The sequence below is a fragment of the Diaporthe citri genome, assembly GCF_014595645.1.
Source record: "Diaporthe citri strain NFHF-8-4 chromosome Unknown scaffold_1, whole genome shotgun sequence".
Classification (NCBI taxonomy): domain Eukaryota; kingdom Fungi; phylum Ascomycota; class Sordariomycetes; order Diaporthales; family Diaporthaceae; genus Diaporthe; species Diaporthe citri.
The window spans coordinates 8462053-8480154 of NW_025064846.1; the positions used below are offsets into that span (position 1 = coordinate 8462053).

Sequence of the window (18102 nt, forward strand, 5' to 3'; positions counted from 1 at the left end):
CTGCCCGGCTGGCCCGTCTCCCTTCCCAATGGCTCGTCCCGTTGGTGCCCATGCCCATGCCCCTGTGCCTGCTGCTGCTGCTGCTGCTGCTGCTGCTGCCGCCGCCAGCTGTTGCCCATGAAACAGCGACGGCTTAGCCATCGCCGATATCCTCATCGCCGCGTTTCACATCTTCAGATGAGAGCCCTCTGAGGGCCCCTTCTGCTGCTCGTAGCCACCGCTGGCCCGCGCTGTCGCCTGTTCGCTCCATGTTTTACCAGCCCCTCTCGCCTTCTTCCGCTTTGACTTTTCCTGCCCTCGGCGTCAAGCCGATCGGTTTGTGTGAACCGCATTTATCGTCGCACGCTCGGGACTTTCGCCGCAGCCCATATAGGGCGCGAACCGCTGCCGCATGAGCCTCCTCCGTTACACCCGCCCACAACCTCTGCCGCGCTGAGTCGCATTTGTCTGCCAGCTGCTCAACATGGTCAACACAGGCAAGCCTTCGGGCGGCTGCAAGCTCTGTCGCGCCCGCAGGATCAAGTGCGACGAGACCAAGCCCTTCTGCTTGAAGTGCCAGAAATCCAAGCGCCAGTGTCCCGGCTACAGGGACCCCTTCGACGGCAAGATACGCGATGAGACTCAGTCAACCATCCGGAAGTTCAAGCGAACGCGCATTGTAATCGAGAAAGAGCAGGTCTTGGAGGATCAGGCCCTGCAGGAGGCAATGAAAGACGATGGGAGCGATGATATCAAGGCGAACGCTGCGGAATGGAAGTGCGGTTTCTTCGAGAGCAGGAGAGGCAGCGAGTCGGGCAACTCATCCACGTCCATGACCTCAAGCACGTCGAGCAATTCCTGGGAAACGATCCATGAGGACTTCTTCGCTTCACTCGTCACCCCCGTTGAGCAGCAGGCGACCTGCTACCTGCTTTCGGACTATGTGCTCGTCTCGGAGATGCCTGGTGGGCGGAGGGGATATTACAAGTTCGCATACAAAATCCTAACCAAGGGCGACCCTTCGAGGTGTCTGTTGTCCGCATTCAAAGCAGTTTCTTTCGTCGCCCTGGCCTCCCGTCCAAATTCTCACCACCTCATGATCGAGGCCGAGTCTTACTACTCGAAAGCGCTGAGGGAGGTCAACAAGGCTATACAGGACCCAGCCCAGGTCAAGAGTGACCAGACACTGGGAGCCGTGTTACTACTGGCATTCTACGAGGTGAGCTAGCCGTTTCATAAATACCCCGAACCCGGAGGCTTACGCTTCCAAGACTTTAGCATCTACGCGTGATGGGCTCGATGAGTATGTCAACCATATCAAAGGGGCTGCCCAACTCGTAAGGATGAGGGGACCAAAGCAGCAGGAGACCGATGAGGGCGCCGAGATGTTCGCCATGACCCGCAACCAGTTCCTCGCCATCCGCAGCATGTCGCCCGAACCCGAGCGAGATGACTACTCCTGGCTGCTTCGTCAACACTGTGGCGAGCCATACGTAAGCCGCGTCGCAACCCTCACCATAGCGTGCAGCGAGATTCGCATGAAGACCGACAAGCTCCTGTCCGGCGGGCATCGAGATCCTCGCAAGATCCAAGACGTACTGGAACTGCTGCGGACGGCGCAGGCAATGCAAAAGAAGTTGTCGAGCCTCGACCAACCTCAGAGTGCAGTGTGGTCTGTGAGCACGGTGATCCGAGACTCACTCAGGCATCGCGATGAGGGCGCGGAACCCCCAGGAGAGGTGTACACTTTCCACAACCTCTACACCGCCATGATTTACACCATTATCTGGTGCTCGCACATCTTCCTCACGACCTGCATATTCCGCTGCATGGCCTGGCTGGTGGCTCCCGACGACTGGAGGAGCGGCGAGGACTACGAAGCCGCCGTTAAATCCACCAAGGAGCGCATCGCGGACATCGTGGCGGCCGTCCCCTACTGCTGTTCTTGGAACGGTTCCGATACCGAGTACTCCGACTTCCCTGTCGGGCAGTCCACCCCGGCCTCCCCCGTAAAGGGCGTCGCAGGCTTGGTTATCTTCAGGCCTGCCTTCACGGCTATGGTCTCGGATTATGCTACCCCCGAGCAGAAGAAGTATCTTTACGGGCGGATGAAGTTCCTGGCCGACATTGTTGGGATCAAGCAGGCGAACATCTTGCTCAAGGTATGCTTAACGTTCCCGGAGCCACAACGCTCAGGTAGCCACCTCTGCTAACTCATGGCGTAGACACGGGACGAGTCAGCGACTCCCTCACGCGACATTGAGCGAGACAGGGTGCGGGCATAGGGGCGCAGGTTTCCCAGGACAACTCTTCTTGTGACATTTTCATCTTTAGGCGAACAACTTGGGGCCAGGCGTTCCTGCGGGTTTCAGGCCGGCAGCATTGTGATAGCATTTGCTTCTGGACTCGCTCGGCGTTCTCACACGCGCATTTCAGGGGTTCAAGGTGTTTTGGTCATCGGTACGGACGGGCCTGGTCTGCTTCTCTCGACTTTCATTAAATGCACCTTTTCTCAGGCAGTCAAGAGGTATCAACATACTCACAGCCAAATCGACTTATTTTCCACCGCAAACTCCCTAAATGTCTTCGGCTTCCTCCCCGTCACTGTCAAAACTACATCATTGAGTTTCCCCTCCGACCCGTTCTTGATCGGGATATCCATTCCTGCAAGGACCTTGGCATACTCTTCACTTATCCCACTATTTTTAACATGGTGCTCAGCCAACTCCTCCACGGTGAGGTTGACATGAACAGTCTTCTTTCCGATGACTTCGGTGAGGATATCCGCACACTGTGATCCAGTCAGTCTCACGAGAGCCTCTTCAACGCGCCGAGACAGGCCTGCAAGCAGGGCGCAATCATTGGACTCACCTCCCCATACGAGAGCAGCTCGGGCCCCAGTATGATGTAGTCCCCGTTCGGCGGCGCCTCCGCCGTCAGCGCAGAGTACGCGCACGCGGCGATGTCCGTCTTGGAGACCCAGGGTATCCGCCCCGGCCCGGACGCCGAGTAGGCCTTGCCCTCGTCCCGGACCGTCTGCTGCAGGCTGCCTTGCTCGGCCCAGTTGTCCATGAACCACGTCGGGCGCATGACCCCGAACCCGACCTCACCCTCCGCGCCGAGCTCCTGCAGGTACTTTGCGGTCCCGCCGAAGACGGGCCCGCCGGCCTCGATCGAGGTGGCGCTCCTGGTGTTGGCGTGTTAGCCATGGCTTGGATCGCTGCTCTACGGTGGTACGGTCCGGTGCCAGGGCTCGGGACTGCCGAGGATATTGGCTACGAGGTTCGGAAAGAGCCATACTGTAGTACAAACCGCTTCACTCCGTGCTCCTTCCTGGCCAGGTCGATGAATTTGTTCATGATGGTGCTAGCCTCAAATACAGGCGGCGAGACGAGGTATACCGCTGTTATAGGCGAGGCCTTGGTCGCCGTGATAAAGGGGTTGGACCACGTCGTGCGGTCGAGCCAGTCGAACTTCACGGTCGGGTGGACGGTGGAGGCGGTGGCTGAGGACGCGGACCGCGAGGCGACGAGGTAAGGGGTGGATGATGTCTGGCACAGCTTGGCAATGCACAAGCCCACCTTCCCAGTGCCGCCGGTGATGAGTATGGTCCCTTTGGTTGAAGACATGGTGAGAGTTGGCGGGCGCCGCGCTGTTGTCGACACTGTCCTCTTTTCGTGTCCCGATGCTCGGCTGAGGGCCTTGACATGTGTTTTGCGCAGCGGAAGAATATGATCACCAGCTTATATGACCCACCGTGCCAACGATTCCTCCGAGCATGTGTCTTTCCATAAGCCAAGGGCCTAAGGGACTTTGACTCCAGAGATGGCATGTTGTTTCCCCGCTATCATGCCTAGTAGGAATGGTTTCCTTGGTGTAATGCGAGTAGTCTCCGGTAGGTCCGGCCCGCAAACGGAAGTAAAAATTGTTATGTCCGATTTCCAGCCAAAGAAGCGCCGCACAATTGTGATCCATCGCGATAGGAGGTTGTCTTCCCAATGATCAGTGTCCAAGATCATTGGTTTGCTTGGGTATTTTCTTTGGGAAATGCATGGGGCAAGGTTCGGTTGAAGGTGTCCTTCGCGACTGGTCGAGCTTGTTAGGACACAGGCATCGGTTGCGTTTCTCTGACAGCTCTATCCATGCTGCAACATTTGTTCGTGTGCTGCGTGGTCCATCATCTCGCCTCCAATACTCTGAAGCGGGTATGTTTTCTTCCTCCGAAGTTTTCATGATTTATGCGTTTCTAGCAACAGCGTGGCAATCTTTAAGCACGTGAATGCTGAACATCAAATTAGTTCGTGGATGCGAGAAGTACAGTTTCACATCAGAGGCGGGTAAGGCTCGGGAAATGAGTGGTATACATGTAGAGTATAATGTCTGGTCAGTTGTAAGTGCTGGTAGCCGCTCGCCTCGGTATCCACTCGCTTTCGTAATCGCGCTGCCATGCTTGAGCACGCAAATCGCCTTTGAAGTGATTGATCACAAGCTGACCGCACCTTGAGTACTCGAGTTCAGCCTTGTCAACCTTGCGTACCGCTTCCATCGGCAAGTCGCATCATGCCGATCTCCGTCAAGCAAACTCAGGCGCCTACGACGCATATTAACGTCTATGACAACCTGTAACGGCTCGTCCGAGCTTGTAAGCAAGCCGATCCAACCGATCGGGGCTGGATCAATGTTATTTAACGTCCCCGGCCCCGGTGTAGGCCACTCCCCCTTCCTGGCCGCCATCGCCCAAACAAACGCCTTCTCATCAACATCAATTGCCCGCCACAACAATCACCAATCCCTCTTCCATTAAGATTTCTAACTCTTCTAAAGCATCGCTTTCTTTTAATACCATGTCAGCGTTAATTTAGGCATAATAAATAGCCTTAATATTAATAAAAGCTATATTTAAGTTAATTTAAACCTTTTTAAAGGATTATTTTGCTAACTTTAATTTAAACCTTTAATAATTAATTTTTTTATAAAGTTATTATTAATTATAACTCTTTCTTATTATATAATTTAAAAAGCTTTTTTAAAAAAAATTATTATATAAAGCTTAAGTATTTTTATAAGCATAATAAACCATTAAATTTTTTATTTCTTAAATTTATTTAAACATTTTAAAAATAAGATTTTATAAATTAAAAATAAGTTAAGATATATGTCAGGGCCGTGGGGCTGATCATGCGCAGGGGCCCTCTGGGCCCGTCTGGTTGGCTTATCTTATCAGCCCAACTGGCCTTTAAAACCACTTTAATCTGCCCTTTTAGCAATTCTTCCTTTTCCTTTCTTTTTTCTTAGGCAAACCTAGTTGTAAATCAACCATTCTTTACTATTACATTGTGCCCTTGTTGCTATTTAAACGTGAGGACCGTCTTAATATAATAAATTATATAAATTTAAGTTAAATTTAATGGTTTTTAAAAATATATTAACTTTTAAATACCTTATGCTTAAATATTAATTAAAAATTTATTATTTTTTATTTAAAATATATATTTCTCTTTATAAATATCTTTATTTATATTTTATAATAATAATAAAAAATCTTTTCTTTATTATAATTATATATAAATTATTTTATATTAAATAATATAAATATTTTTAAAAAGTTATTTTTAATAAGAAAAAAATTATTATATTAAGGGGTTAAAAGATATAAAAAATATATATAAGCAAGAAAGTAATATATATTTAATTTAAAAAATACTTTTTTATAAAATAATAATTATATATATATAATGCTTATTAATTATAAAAAAGCGCTTATTTTAAGAATTTTTAAAAATATTTATAAAAAATAAAAACCTTTTTTAATAATTTTATAATTATTTTTTTCTTTTTTTATTTTTTTAATTATTATAAATTATTAATTATTATAATTAATAAGGAAAATAAATTATTATTATTATTAAACTCTTAACTTTTTAAAAATAATAAAAAATTAAATAAACTTATTTTTTAAATAACTAAAAATAAAAATATTTTTAAAGTAACTTTTTATTAACTTGCTTTTATTAACATTTTAATTATAAAAGGGCTTAATTTTCTTAATAATAAATAATTAAAAAAAGTAAATTATAACTTAATATTATTTTTATAAATATTTAAAAATAAAAAGCTTTAATATATTAATTTTTATAACTTTAAAATTAAAAATAAAAAAAAATTAAAACTTTTAATTATTTTTTATTAAAAAAAGTAAAAATTTTATTAAAAAGAATATTTATATTTTAAAAGCCCTTATTTTATATTATATTAATATAAGCTTTAAGCTATTTAAATTAATTATAAATAAAATTAATTAAACTTTTTAATAATTAAAAAAAGCTTTTAAAAATAATAATATTATAATAACTTTTAATATTATTAAAGTAATATTAAAGTATGCTTTAAAGAATATATTAAATTTTAATAGCCTTTTTTTAAGATATTTTATTAAATATTATTATAATAACGTTATTTATATTAAACTTTAAATATATAGCTTTATAATTATTAAATTAATATTAAAAAGAAGTTAAGCAATTAAAAATAAATCTCTTATAAAGATATTAAGGAATATTTATGGAGTGGGTTTAGACGCGTTTATGCGCGTATGCGGGTGTGGGCCGGCCCAGAAGGGGGGGGGGTGGCCCATACCGGGGCCGGGGACGTTAGACGCGCAATGATCAGACGGCGGTTTGATATCACGGATGAGCAGTCGGTTGGCAGGTATTTCTGCACTCAGAGTTCTATCTCTGCACGATGCAATTCCAAAATTTCTGGCATTCCATGTCGACTTCTGTCTGCCCCCCTATGAATAATGAATTTGACATAGAAGACAGTTACGGTCGTTGTGGCCATCGCGGGTGGGACTACTCATGGGCTCCTCCTTCGGATGCGCCCTAGGGACCCTCCGGATGTTCGGGTCGGCAGGATATATGTATACCAGTGCTTTGTTCGTCTCAAATGCATGCATGAAATTTGAACAAGATACTTCCATTGATCAGATGCGTCTGAACAGTGCCCGCTACACGTGGGCTTGGGGGTTGTGTCAGTTGGGCCAGTCAGGTCTAACGACGCAAAGACGCAACCGCCGCACTGAAACCGTGGGGCTCTTGTTATCAGCAAAGTATGCCTCGCCAAACATCCAACAAGGGCAATTTTCAGTGCTTGGACTCAGGCCTTGACTTTTCTGTACGTTTTGTCTCAAGACCAAAACCCTACCAAACCCGTCGGCGCATGATCGTCGCCGCACATCCCCATATTCGTCCGGTCTCAAGACCTTGGTCATGATGGCTGCCGCCAATGGACTGCCAACATATGCGCGGCCATTTCCGCTGAGATGATGCTAAGATGAACGTATTGCAATCATCGGACTCCTCTAATACATTCCTTCCCATGGCTCTGTAAATATTCCCCACGTCGAGGCCGACCTGGTTCTCTGCGCAAAAAAATGGATATAGAACGGCGGTGGCTCGACTTGATGATACGGGCCGAGTTATTCGACTTGGAAGGCAGGGAGAGCTGTGGTATCCTCGTGCCTGTCAACTGCGGCAATGGAGTGTGTTGCCCACCAGCTAGCACATGCGTCGCCGCTGGCAGCGGGAGTAAATGTCTGGGCCCAATTGGCGGAATAACAGTGAGTGATTTCTCAAAAGGATCCCCCTTCATCATTTTGATTTCAAATGGACTCGTATGATTTCGTGGAGAATCTCACGGGTCCATTTGAGACTGAGATCGCCGAAAAAGCTTCACCATCATCTACTTAATCGTTGTCTTCCCGAAGGCTGCTGACTTATGGTGTTCAGGTACCAGGCCTTACGCTGAGCGCTCCGGCTGCGGCTGCAAGTGAGTTGAAGACCAAGGAGGTGTAGGTAACAGAACACTTCCTGACAAACGACATAGCATCGACGACTACGCCGCTCCCTCCGACGACAGCACCACCACCAGAGACATCTACTTCAACGGTGGCTGTACCACCGCCAACCACCCTCACTAGTTTGACGGTGGTACCACCGCCGTCAAGCCCGGCCAGCCCGTCCGCTATATCACCGACAGTCACCCAGTCCACTCCACCGGTGGTGCCGGCGCCAACGATTTCAACAGTTCCGACGAGTCTGGCCACCTCTGCATCAGTTGCTCTTCCATCCTTGGAGTCGACGTTCTCTACCTCATTGATGTTCCCGTCTTCGTCGGCTGGGTCGACGAATGTAGCGGGAGGGGCGGAGGGATCATCGACCACATCGACAGGCTCCACTGGAGCTGGTGTCAGCATCACACCTATCACGAATGGGGCTACGAATGGCAGTTCCCGGAAAGGAAACGAACTGAGCACAGCAGATTTCGTCGGGATCGCCATAGGAGCAGGGACTGCCCTCGTCTTGCTCATCGTATTGGCAGCAGCCGCTGTGATCGTGTGGCGGCGGAAGTCCTCGAGAAAGCGGCCGAGGGAGTCGGATCTGCAGCTGATCACCAGACATATCTCCCCACCGCGTCACAGCTTTCATGCTCATTCAGAGCCCGGCGATGCCGAATCCGATATCAGGGCGAAAGACGAGCCTTGGGCAATGTCCGGTGCTCAGCCGATGACGGAAGAGGTTACTGAAACCAATCGCGGCGTCAGCTGGTTCCAGTTGCCGATGCCAGCCCCGGCGCGCAGCAGCCTCTCGTCGACGTTCTCGGGGCCCGGCCCGGCGACATCCCTCCACAGCCACCCGCTGGCCCGGAGGTCAACGGCCCCTAGCATACCTCAGCGCAACGACAGGAGGAGTTCCCGTGGTGTGCCGCGTGTTGTCAGGAAATCATCTTCGAGATCGCCCCCGCGTGATGCCAGCCCTTCGAGCGGCTCTATCAATCGGCAGGCTAGGGTTTCCGATTCAGCGAGCCTGGGGAGCCTGTCCAGCGAGGCGGAGAGACATCTAGCGGTGGATCGCGGAAGAAGTCTAGGGGCGCAAGGCGGTGGTGAACTGTATATTTCACGACGGGGTTCTGGAAGCTCGAGCGGAGAGGAACAGAGGCAGCCTGTGAGTCTGTTGCCCGTCTTCCAGCAGCCAGTGTACTTTCAGTTGCCCGGGAGTTCAGGCACCATTGTCGAGTTGATATAAAAGGAGCCGTGATTGAGACTAGATACATTGTAGGAGTAATCTATTGATGGTAGAGATGATGGAGCCCAGTTCTGACCATCTTAATTCTGACACTTCAAATCCTGAAGTCATAGCAGCAGAGAAGGTTGTGGTGCAAAATACAGATGAAGAAAACCGAGAAGGCCATTTTTTTGCTTCATAATTATGCTTACACCACAGCACGTAAGGCATAGCATTCGCTCAGTCCAGCACTTTTAGATTTAATTTAGTCCAGCTTCCTAGCTGCCTTCAAGTTAGGCTCACAGCGCGCTTTATATTGTGTCACCCGGAAACTAGAAGGCCCAAGTCTGAGACTTGTAAACGATACCACCAATCACGACTGTCAGCAATACACCACGGCATGTGCACCAACTCTGTGTTGCCTAAGGCCAAAATCTGTGGCGGGCCTGTAGTCTAGGTTCCTGTATAGGTTTCCCAGTCTATTAATATGTCACTAAAGAACCCTTCTTCAATCAATATTATAGCTGATAAATAACTAATGACCGCCGACTTCAAGTTAGTCCTGTATGGACCAGAGTTTGACGGCTCTCCTTTGTTCGCTAAAAGCCATGGGAGAGAAGACAATGGAAGAGCTGCCTCTTTTTAGTTCTCTACACAATCGTTCATTGTCTGCCCGGGTTTGCGACTTTCTGGTGACTCGGAGTTTAATACAATAGGTTTGTTCTCCTCGGTTCAAGTATGCAAGTACTAAGTGTATATATACGTACACAAGAAGTTGGGCAACAAAAATTAGCAAGTCGCAAGTTCCAGAAACACCAAACCTTTAGAAGTCCCAGTAGTAATCAGCACCACACCTGAATCTTCCCGGACTAACATCCCAGCAACACCATGTCAACGTCCAATTCACTTCCGTGCGACCACCCTCCAGTTCCAGCGCTTGGCAGCGCGGACCTGCAGATGTTCTCCTACCTGCCTGGGCCCCTCGTAGAGCAGACCAGGGCCTTCTTCGAGGCTGAGGACCTCCTCCCCTCGCAGTTGGAAGCAAGGGACAACTTCATATTTCTCTTTGGCCTACAACAGGACGAGACATATACCGAGGTAACCACGCTCGAAGAGCTCGCTGAGCACCTCGACGCCTTCTTCTTCGCCGGCCTGCTCACTGGGGTTGGCGGCGGGAGGAGGATCCTGCGGTGCCTCGAGCTCGAGCAGGACATCTTTACAGCTGCCCCGCCGACGTGCGGCCACGGCTCATACGGCGACGTGCATACCTCCATGCCTCTGGGCGAGTCGAGGCTCGAGGTGTGCCCTTCTGGAGAATGGGCCATCACCATCTCGATAAACCCGAACAACCAGGATGGCCTGCCGGCCCCGCTGCACAGCCTCCTGGAGGCGCTCGTCCACGAGATGGTGCGCAGCTTCTTGCAAAGTTTCATCTGCTCCCGCGGGTCTTGTCAGGCCGAAAGGACGGTGGCGTTAGATCCTACGCACTACCGGCCGCTGTTCGTCGAGTTGCTGGATTCCATCACGAGTGCTATTCGGGAATGGGACAAGGATCTAGCTGCGTTCTACCTGTTGGAAGACTCTGCTAATGTGTAGGTCGCCAGCTCTGTGGGTGGACCACCTGCGCCAGAGTTGTAGATGGGGGTATTGCGGCCCGTGACGGCAAGCTGGATTAACTCCAGGAGCACGTGAGCGAATGAAGTGTGTGACGGGTTGAACCTTCCAATAGATTAAAATTGTAGAATCGTAACAATGACATAGTTCCCATAAGTATGTGAGTTGAAGTGTGCCAGTTCTGACACGCCGCAGATGCTAGAGAAAAACTTTCAAATATTGCAGACCGAAACGACAGACACCGCCCCCGAGAATTTCGTACAACACTTTTGCCAACGCCATCGCCATGCCTGTGGGATAAAAGAAATCAGAAGTCCCTGTATCTGAGACTATAGTAGTTAGAGGCAAAAGCCTATGTAGGATGCGTCATAGTCGTCCATGATGACACATTCCTTCTAAAGAGCGGCACCAGTCAAGGGTGCGGTAGCTGAGTTGGCCCCCAGGAACATAAACTCAGGGGTGTAGCAGCGCCGACGGCGGAACACCCGGCGTAGAAGGGCCGTTCAGTAACGACCTCTCGTTCCTGACCCAGCGAACGTATGGGCGGCCATCTCCAACATGTGCGGGATAGCCTCATCGGACTTGGAAATCTCTCTTTGGCCTTGGCTGACCAGTGTAGAGGTTGATGATAGTGGGGTGCTGGTATTCGACGCTGGTCTGACGCTCCCATAGGTGTGGAAGACGACCCGAGGACCGGTGCTCCATGCCGTATCAAAACGCCGATCGACCGAGTCGCCGCTACAGCCGAAGTCGTAATGGCTCGGCTGGGAGCGTTCGATGACCGAGCTTCTTTCCACCTCCTTGAAGTGCGCCAGATCCGCTTCCATATCGCACAGCCTGAGTGTGCCCCTCCCAGCCCAGTCGTCGATGGCAGCGGCAATCTCCCTGAAACCATGGGTGTGGCCGCCGCAGTGCCGCGCTTTGAAACCGCAACAGATGAATAAGTACGAGTGGATGAGCTCGTGTAGAAATGTCGAGATGAGTAGTCGGCGGTTGAACTTTGTGTCCCTGAGTAAAGGGCTGCTCAAGACAATGAGCGTCTCATATCCCCCCATCAATGGAGGCTGAGCCTCGCGCAGCGCAGTGGTCCCGATGATCCGGCTGCTGTAGTCGTTCTGCTCGCTCGACGACCATTCCCACTGCACACGGCGTGACAAGCGACCTTGGAAGAAGATCTCGTCTGCCGCACTGAAGATGGACTCGAGGGCGGTCTCGTCGAGCGCAAAATCGGCACCCCTGTGGTCTTTGGGGTGGATAAGGCTTCTTAAGATGCGTTCATGTCGCCTTACATCGCGCCGCGGGTTGTTCATGTAGCTCCTCACCCTAGCCGCAGCGGCTTTGTCTTCTTCTGGTGAGAAATCGCTGCACCCAACAGTAGCGAGCGAGTCCGATTCGGTCAAGATGGTGCGACCTGAATTTGTTCTTTCCATGAAACACGCGACCGGAGCGGGCTCTGGCGACAGGTGTCCATCGTTCCTTTGGGGGACAATGTGGCGATGCTCGTCCCGCTCTTCCCTCGAAGCCGGCGTCCCTTCCCTGATGACAAAAAACTGCGGCTGCTTGGGTGACCAGTCCGCGGCTGGTAGTGTTGCTATGTCGTGGTCCAAGTCCCAACCCCTCGGGCGCGGGTACAGCGACGGGTCGTCCGAGTCGTATTCGTAGTAATCATCGTGAAGGATGACGGGTAATCTGGCTCCCCTGTTCGAAGGGGCTTTGTGTAGGCCATGGTCATCTGCCTGACCGAAAGAGCGAGCGAGAACGCCTCCAGCACCGACCCAATGAGCCATTGAACATTATAGGACTGTTGTTGTGGAACAGATCGAGTCAACAACAATGGCGGTGGATGAAAGTGCAAGATCAAAAGTGCATAAGCGCGAGCAAGGATAGTATAAAGACCCTGGGCGGGAGGACGAGATGATTAAGCGCATAATTGAGATCAACAGCGTGCCAGTTGTCCAAGTCATGCCCCGTGCTGAGGCATGCCGATGGCAAGAAGTGGCACTGGGCTGTCTTGGACGGCCCGCCTCACTTGCATGGAGTGTGTACCTGGCTGGCGGGGCAGTACTTCGGCCTTGTGAAATCTGTGAGGTCTCAAGTTGGGATACGCCTTGGGAGGAAAGGGCAGCCAGAGGGAAATAGGGGACCAACGACGGGATGGAGTGCGACTCTGCCATGGCTGTCCCTGACAAGTCTCGAACCCCTGCCACAACCGTCGTACTGTAGTCGTTCCGACACCGAGGTCCCCACGGGAGACGAGCACAGAAGAGTGGACACACAGGACAGCCTCGGAGTCTGCAACGTTGTTGACCTGTACGGCAGACAGGCTGCTGCGTCCAACGAGATTGAGTGGCATTCTCGGCAAGCGGTGTGCGCGTGCGCGTGCGCGTGTATGTTGATTTCCAATGGGCTGGACCGGTATGGGTCCTGCTGCTGCACGCCGTGTGCTTGCAGGAGGCTAGCCTGGGCCCGAGGGGACGACAGTTGCTGGCCGTACAAGTATGATTACTATTTGCATCAGGAGGACCTGTACGCCTCGCAGCACACAGCAGCAGCTGTCAGCCAGATAGATTGCAGAGACTAGCTGCGGGTGGCTCAGCGCAGTGTCATGGTGAGCTTCTGGCCTTCTGCTGTGCGCAGACGCTTGTGTTTCCATGCTGTCGGCGTTGCGTGCGGGCCTCGTCGCCTGTGTAGCGGTCTGGTCTGATGTTTTCGGCCGTCAGCAGTAGGTACCGCACACGGTGGCCTGGAGGCTCAGGGTGCAGGCAGGCCCGGCAGGTCGAGTGATGTCCGCTCCTCAGGCACAGCACAGCACCAGCAAGAACGAGGCGGACACTTGCAGAAGGCCAGAGATTGGCGGCGCGGCGATCTGCAGTGAGTTGGGGGGGGGGGGTTCTGCTCCTGGCCGCCAACTACGTCCCCCAACCGCCATCCCATCAGTTCCTTTGTGCCCGTGGCTGATTGGTTGATATGCACCGCCTTACTTTCGGTGCAGCGATCGGCCATGTGGCGCTGGCCCAATCGTCCAAGGGAACCAGAGTCTACACTCGTCCGAGGCTCGTCGTCTCCACAATACATAGTTCCAGGCGATTCCAATCCTGGTCCATGCTTACCGGTGCAGTGTTGGATCCCACGACAACCCAGAGCCTGCAACACGAGGACGGCTGGTACTTGGACTTGGGTAGAAGTAGTGTCCGTCGGGGACGGAACACCCACCCACCGGCTGCCATGAAAGAAAGCCATGGGCCATGGTGGCTGTGGCACTTGCTCGGAGCCGCTATCGCACTCTGGGCATTTCAGGGGTCCACATCCCATCTGCCCACAAGGCGAGAAAGCTCACAGCGCTCGGCACGACCTGACCTGATCTGCTCCGTCTGCCTGGCTGTCGGCGCCGCAATCAGTCTAGTGCGCCGGCGAGCATAGAGTCCGGCGCAAAACAAGCTCCTCATGACGAGCAAGCAACTGGGACGGCATTGACCTCTGTGCGCCTCTCTCCGCGCCGGCCACACCGGGCCCACGTCGAGCCTTTTATGCAGGCCCATGCGGAGGCTCCTCCGGCCTGGTTCGACACGCAACACTCCCGACGGGACACGGCGCAGCATGACGGGCATTGGCTAACATACTTCGCCTCGTCGTCTCGGGAGGCTTCATTTAGAGTGTGGTCTAGGATGGCTGAATGGGTCTGCATCAGTGTCTCCTCTTTCCGTGTGCCACATCCCCGTGTCGCTGTCTCGAGTAATGTGTGCCACCGGGCCAGGCTGATGGGTACCCACGATCCGGATGACACAACTTTAACAACCACACTTGGCTATATCCAAGCTTGCAATCGGCCTCCAGTCTCCAGCCTCTAAGCCTCCCGGGTGGACAAGGTTAACGCTGGTCACTGCCGTACAGTGCATTACGTGATTCTCGCCCCCCTCCTTCTGCGATCTAAAACACTGCCGACTTGATCAACCGACCGTGAGCATCGGGCATGGCATGGGATCTCTGTGTCCTTCACAGGCGCAATGTCAAGGGCTGCGTGTGCACCTAGACCCGAAGCCCGAGGTTCCTAACGAATCGTACGTCGTCAGCCTGCCTCTCGAGCGCTTTCCGCATCTTTTCGCTGTAGATCCTTTCCTCTTTCTCCTTCTCTAGTTCTGCAGCTGACCTTGCTTCTTCCTCGAAGTCCTCAGCCGTGAAGGCAGGCGAGGACGTGAATGCAACCAGGCCAAGGTTTTCACCAGTCCAGAACAGCAGGTCGTTTCCATTGACGCTGCTTTCAGATCCGCCCCGCGTTGCGAGCAGTTTCCTCGCGATGTCATCGGACCCCGGCATATTCGCAAACAGAGAAGGGGCCTGCGCACGCTCACAGTGACCGATCTTGACTCGTCGAACTTCCGTAAAACCATCTCTTTCAAACCACTTGATACGCCCTGACCCGTCTGAACAAACAAGCCGCGTGCCTTGGTTTATGCACGAAAGTAGCTTGGAGTCTGATGATGATTGGCGGTTTTTGAATACCGAGTTCGACAGCCCACCCGGCACAGAAGATGGCGTTTGCGAAGAAGGCTGCAGGCCGTACATCTCCAAAGAGCCTTTGGTGTTGTACTCACCGCACGCAATCAACGTCCGGCCGCCGGGCGGTTTTGTCTTGGATCTCTCGATTTGTTCAGTCGATAACAAGCCCTCTCTGCGAAGCTCGTTGTCCACTGTCGAGAAAGGGACGGGCAACGATGCCAGGCTAGATAATCGAGCGCCCGAGTGGAGGCTGCCCTTGATAGACGGGAACATCCGTCGATCATACAGAAGAATGCTGGGGAAGCGTCCTGCAACATATATCTCGTCGGTGACGTCTGCTTCCGCCCCAGGTCGCTGCATATGGAGAATGCTGAGAGGGCCAGGGTGAGATAGAGGGGCATACGGGGGCAGTGGGTTGTTATCGAATAAAGCCTTCAGACTTCTGGTGTAGACTTCTTGTGCCCGCAGCCCATCGACCTCGTCAAGCCTCTCTGAACTGTCGCATTGTCGTGCTGCCCTGTACCTGTGGTCGTACGGATGTACTAGAACTTGACGTTAGGACACTATTCCAATATGCACGAGCAACGGCCTCGCGTCTCAGACTCAAGGGTCTGGTTTCTGATGGTCCTCATACAGAATCCAGCCTTGAGTATAACCTGGAAGCCTTCTTGCAGGGGACAAGTTCAATCCCGCGTCACTTACTACCATTGTTTGTCCCAACTGTCAGAGGAATGCCCGCATCTGTCGTAGACAGAGCGGTGATAGACCATGGGAACGATTCGCATCCCACCACCCTGAGCCTGCGTAAATCCACCTCGATCAGATCTGTAGATGTCCTTGTCAGTACTGGAGACGATTTCCGAGTTGTGAGAAGCCTATGACAACACCGTATGAGAATGTTGGACTCACGGTTCTGGACGGCGAAGAAAGCAAGATGTTGTTTACTGTCAACGCTGACACACTCGGTGACCCCAGAATCGATCCTCTTCGATCGGCTACTATTGTCTGCAGAGGGGCCATCAATGTAAAGAATCCCTGGTCGGCTCCGAGCACAGATGGCCCCCTTGCGGCATTTCGCCCCTGTGACATCCCACAGGCAGACAGAGCCGTCATCCAGGGGCGAGACGGCGAGAACCGATTCCAGTCCATGACGGCCTTGTTGGTCATTATCAGGCCTGTAGAGAGCAACCCCCCGTGTCTCAATGTAAGTGCTCTCTGCCCCGTCCCTCAGCACAGGCTGTTGCAGCCAGTTGACCGTAACAGGTGCGTTGCGTTGGATGTACTCATCATACCAGTTTACGTTCTCGCCAGTATATGACGGGTCCCAGTTCTCCATTACTCGAGTACGCTCCTTCCCTCTCAATGTGGCAAGCTCAGACAGACCTGACAAGGGGTCCTGAGCAGCGCCTGTGGCGCCTGAAATGCCAGACTGGCTTAGGCGTCCGAGAAGTGCCTGGCGCCGGTGCAAGGACTCGAGGAAGGTTGAGCTCTCGAAGCTTTGTTCGCGCCAAAAAGTATTATCTCGACAGATTTGAAGGAGTTTCTTTGAGACAAGTTGCAGGCTTGTGCTCTCGGACGGTTCAAGAACTAAGGGGAGAGAGCCTGGTCAGTCAAGACTGGCCAAGCTGCTGCCACCAGAAGCGGTATAAACAAGTGAAGGACCAACATGATATGATTTGGAACAGAATCTCATTTGGGAGGTCTGTAAGCCCTTTGGGCTGGCCATGCTCTTCTGTCTGCATCTGAGCGAGTGCTTGGGGATGGTGATGCCCCAGGAATTCGGCCTCGTCTCAAGCGCGAGTCCAGATCCGGAAACCAAGATTGTGAGGCAGAGACCAAGCTCTCTCTGTCTCCGTCCTTAGTAGCTGTGAGGGTTGGAGGGAAAGTATGTTGGTAATGCTAGGGTGTGTGTTAGTGAGCAATGCATGCAGCTCATCATCTCACAGGTTGATGCAAAGCTTAAGGGGAATAGGCTCAAAGAAGAAGAAAAACAACAACGAAGTCGGAGCTTGGAGCTTGGGGCCGTGGAGATCCGGGGAAGCACGACTGTTGTACCCAAGCAGTCAATCAGACAATCACTCACAGCGAAAGGGGCCCCACTCACCAATGACCCTACCCCGCCATACCCACCCCTGGCACAACGGGCTTCTTGGCAAAGCCAATCCGGGCCCTACTCAGGTCCCGCTAGATAAGCGAGGGCGGAGCTCAGGGTTCCAGCCTTGCCCAGGTGTCGCAGAGGGACCCTTGCTGTGGTTCACAGAGCCGCTTTTCAACCTCACTCCTATGCTTTGCCTAGGTACAGCACAAAGTAACCCCTTCGTCGTCTTCTCAGACTCTGAGTCATGATATCTGCGTGCTACCAATAGATTGTACTCTACTGCATGATAAACGGCTTAGATGCTGCATGTCCACTTAGTTGCATGTCTATCTCCATTACCGTCCCACTGTCGTTGACACCACTTGACCAAGCCCAAGACCGCTGCACTGGATGACTGGCCCCAAGCAGAGCAAGGAACCCTACCTGGGAGAACTTGCACAGGCGGTTTTCCTGGGCAGGACTAAGTGCATGTCCAGACAAGACCTGGGTGACAATCAGCCTGATTGCAGACTGGCCATTGGGAGAATCAGACAACTCAGAAGTTTATATGCCCGTGACTTCTGACTTTCTTGGCATGTAGATACTATGAGAATCGAGCCTATCTAACTCCTAGTTGATTCGCTGACGTTGTATATCACATATTTATCTTTGCTTTCTCAAGTTGCTTCCAGGCAGCATGTCAACTATCGTTGTCATATTGAAGCTGACAGTCTCACACGCGCAAACACAAGTGGAGGAATTTGGATACATACTATCTGAAGCCCGGGTAAGAGGGTACCAAGATCATGATTTCATACAGTATAAGTGTCACAAAGTGTATGTATCCTTCCAGTCTAACCAGATAAGAAATCA

General features: G+C 51.4%; 6 protein-coding genes across 6 annotated transcripts; 3 read left to right on the plus strand and 3 right to left on the minus strand.

Annotated features, from left to right (window-relative positions):
- Positions 1-463: 463 nt before the first annotated feature.
- INS49_002180 (uncharacterized protein) lies at positions 464-2264 on the plus strand (the record flags this gene model as incomplete). The annotated part of the gene is made up of 3 exons (XM_043162994.1): positions 464-1198; positions 1251-2141; positions 2205-2264. 3 exons carry the CDS (start codon positions 464-466, stop codon positions 2262-2264), a joined length of 1686 nt encoding a protein of 561 aa, XP_043031500.1.
- Positions 2265-2518: 254 nt separating this feature from the next.
- Positions 2519-3608, minus strand: INS49_002181 (uncharacterized protein; the record flags this gene model as incomplete). The annotated part of the gene is made up of 3 exons (XM_043162995.1): positions 2519-2770; positions 2851-3166; positions 3292-3608. The coding sequence occupies 3 exons, from the start codon at positions 3606-3608 to the stop codon at positions 2519-2521; spliced, it is 885 nt and encodes a 294-aa protein (XP_043031501.1).
- A 3803-nt stretch (positions 3609-7411) lies between these two features.
- INS49_002182 (uncharacterized protein) lies at positions 7412-9062 on the plus strand (the record flags this gene model as incomplete). The annotated part of the gene is made up of 5 exons (XM_043162996.1): positions 7412-7565; positions 7767-7806; positions 7864-7931; positions 8025-8168; positions 8209-9062. 5 exons carry the CDS (start codon positions 7412-7414, stop codon positions 9060-9062), a joined length of 1260 nt encoding a protein of 419 aa, XP_043031502.1.
- Positions 9063-9929: 867 nt separating this feature from the next.
- Positions 9930-10637, plus strand: INS49_002183 (uncharacterized protein; the record flags this gene model as incomplete). The annotated part of the gene is made up of 1 exon (XM_043162997.1): positions 9930-10637. One exon carries the CDS (start codon positions 9930-9932, stop codon positions 10635-10637), a length of 708 nt encoding a protein of 235 aa, XP_043031503.1.
- Positions 10638-11158: 521 nt separating this feature from the next.
- Positions 11159-12442, minus strand: INS49_002184 (uncharacterized protein; the record flags this gene model as incomplete). Its single annotated transcript, XM_043162998.1, has 1 exon — positions 11159-12442. The coding sequence occupies one exon, from the start codon at positions 12440-12442 to the stop codon at positions 11159-11161; it is 1284 nt and encodes a 427-aa protein (XP_043031504.1).
- A 2239-nt stretch (positions 12443-14681) lies between these two features.
- On the minus strand, positions 14682-16488 carry INS49_002185 (uncharacterized protein; the record flags this gene model as incomplete). The annotated part of the gene is made up of 3 exons (XM_043162999.1): positions 14682-15694; positions 15855-15977; positions 16062-16488. 3 exons carry the CDS (start codon positions 16486-16488, stop codon positions 14682-14684), a joined length of 1563 nt encoding a protein of 520 aa, XP_043031505.1.
- Between the last annotated feature and the right edge of the window lie 1614 nt (positions 16489-18102).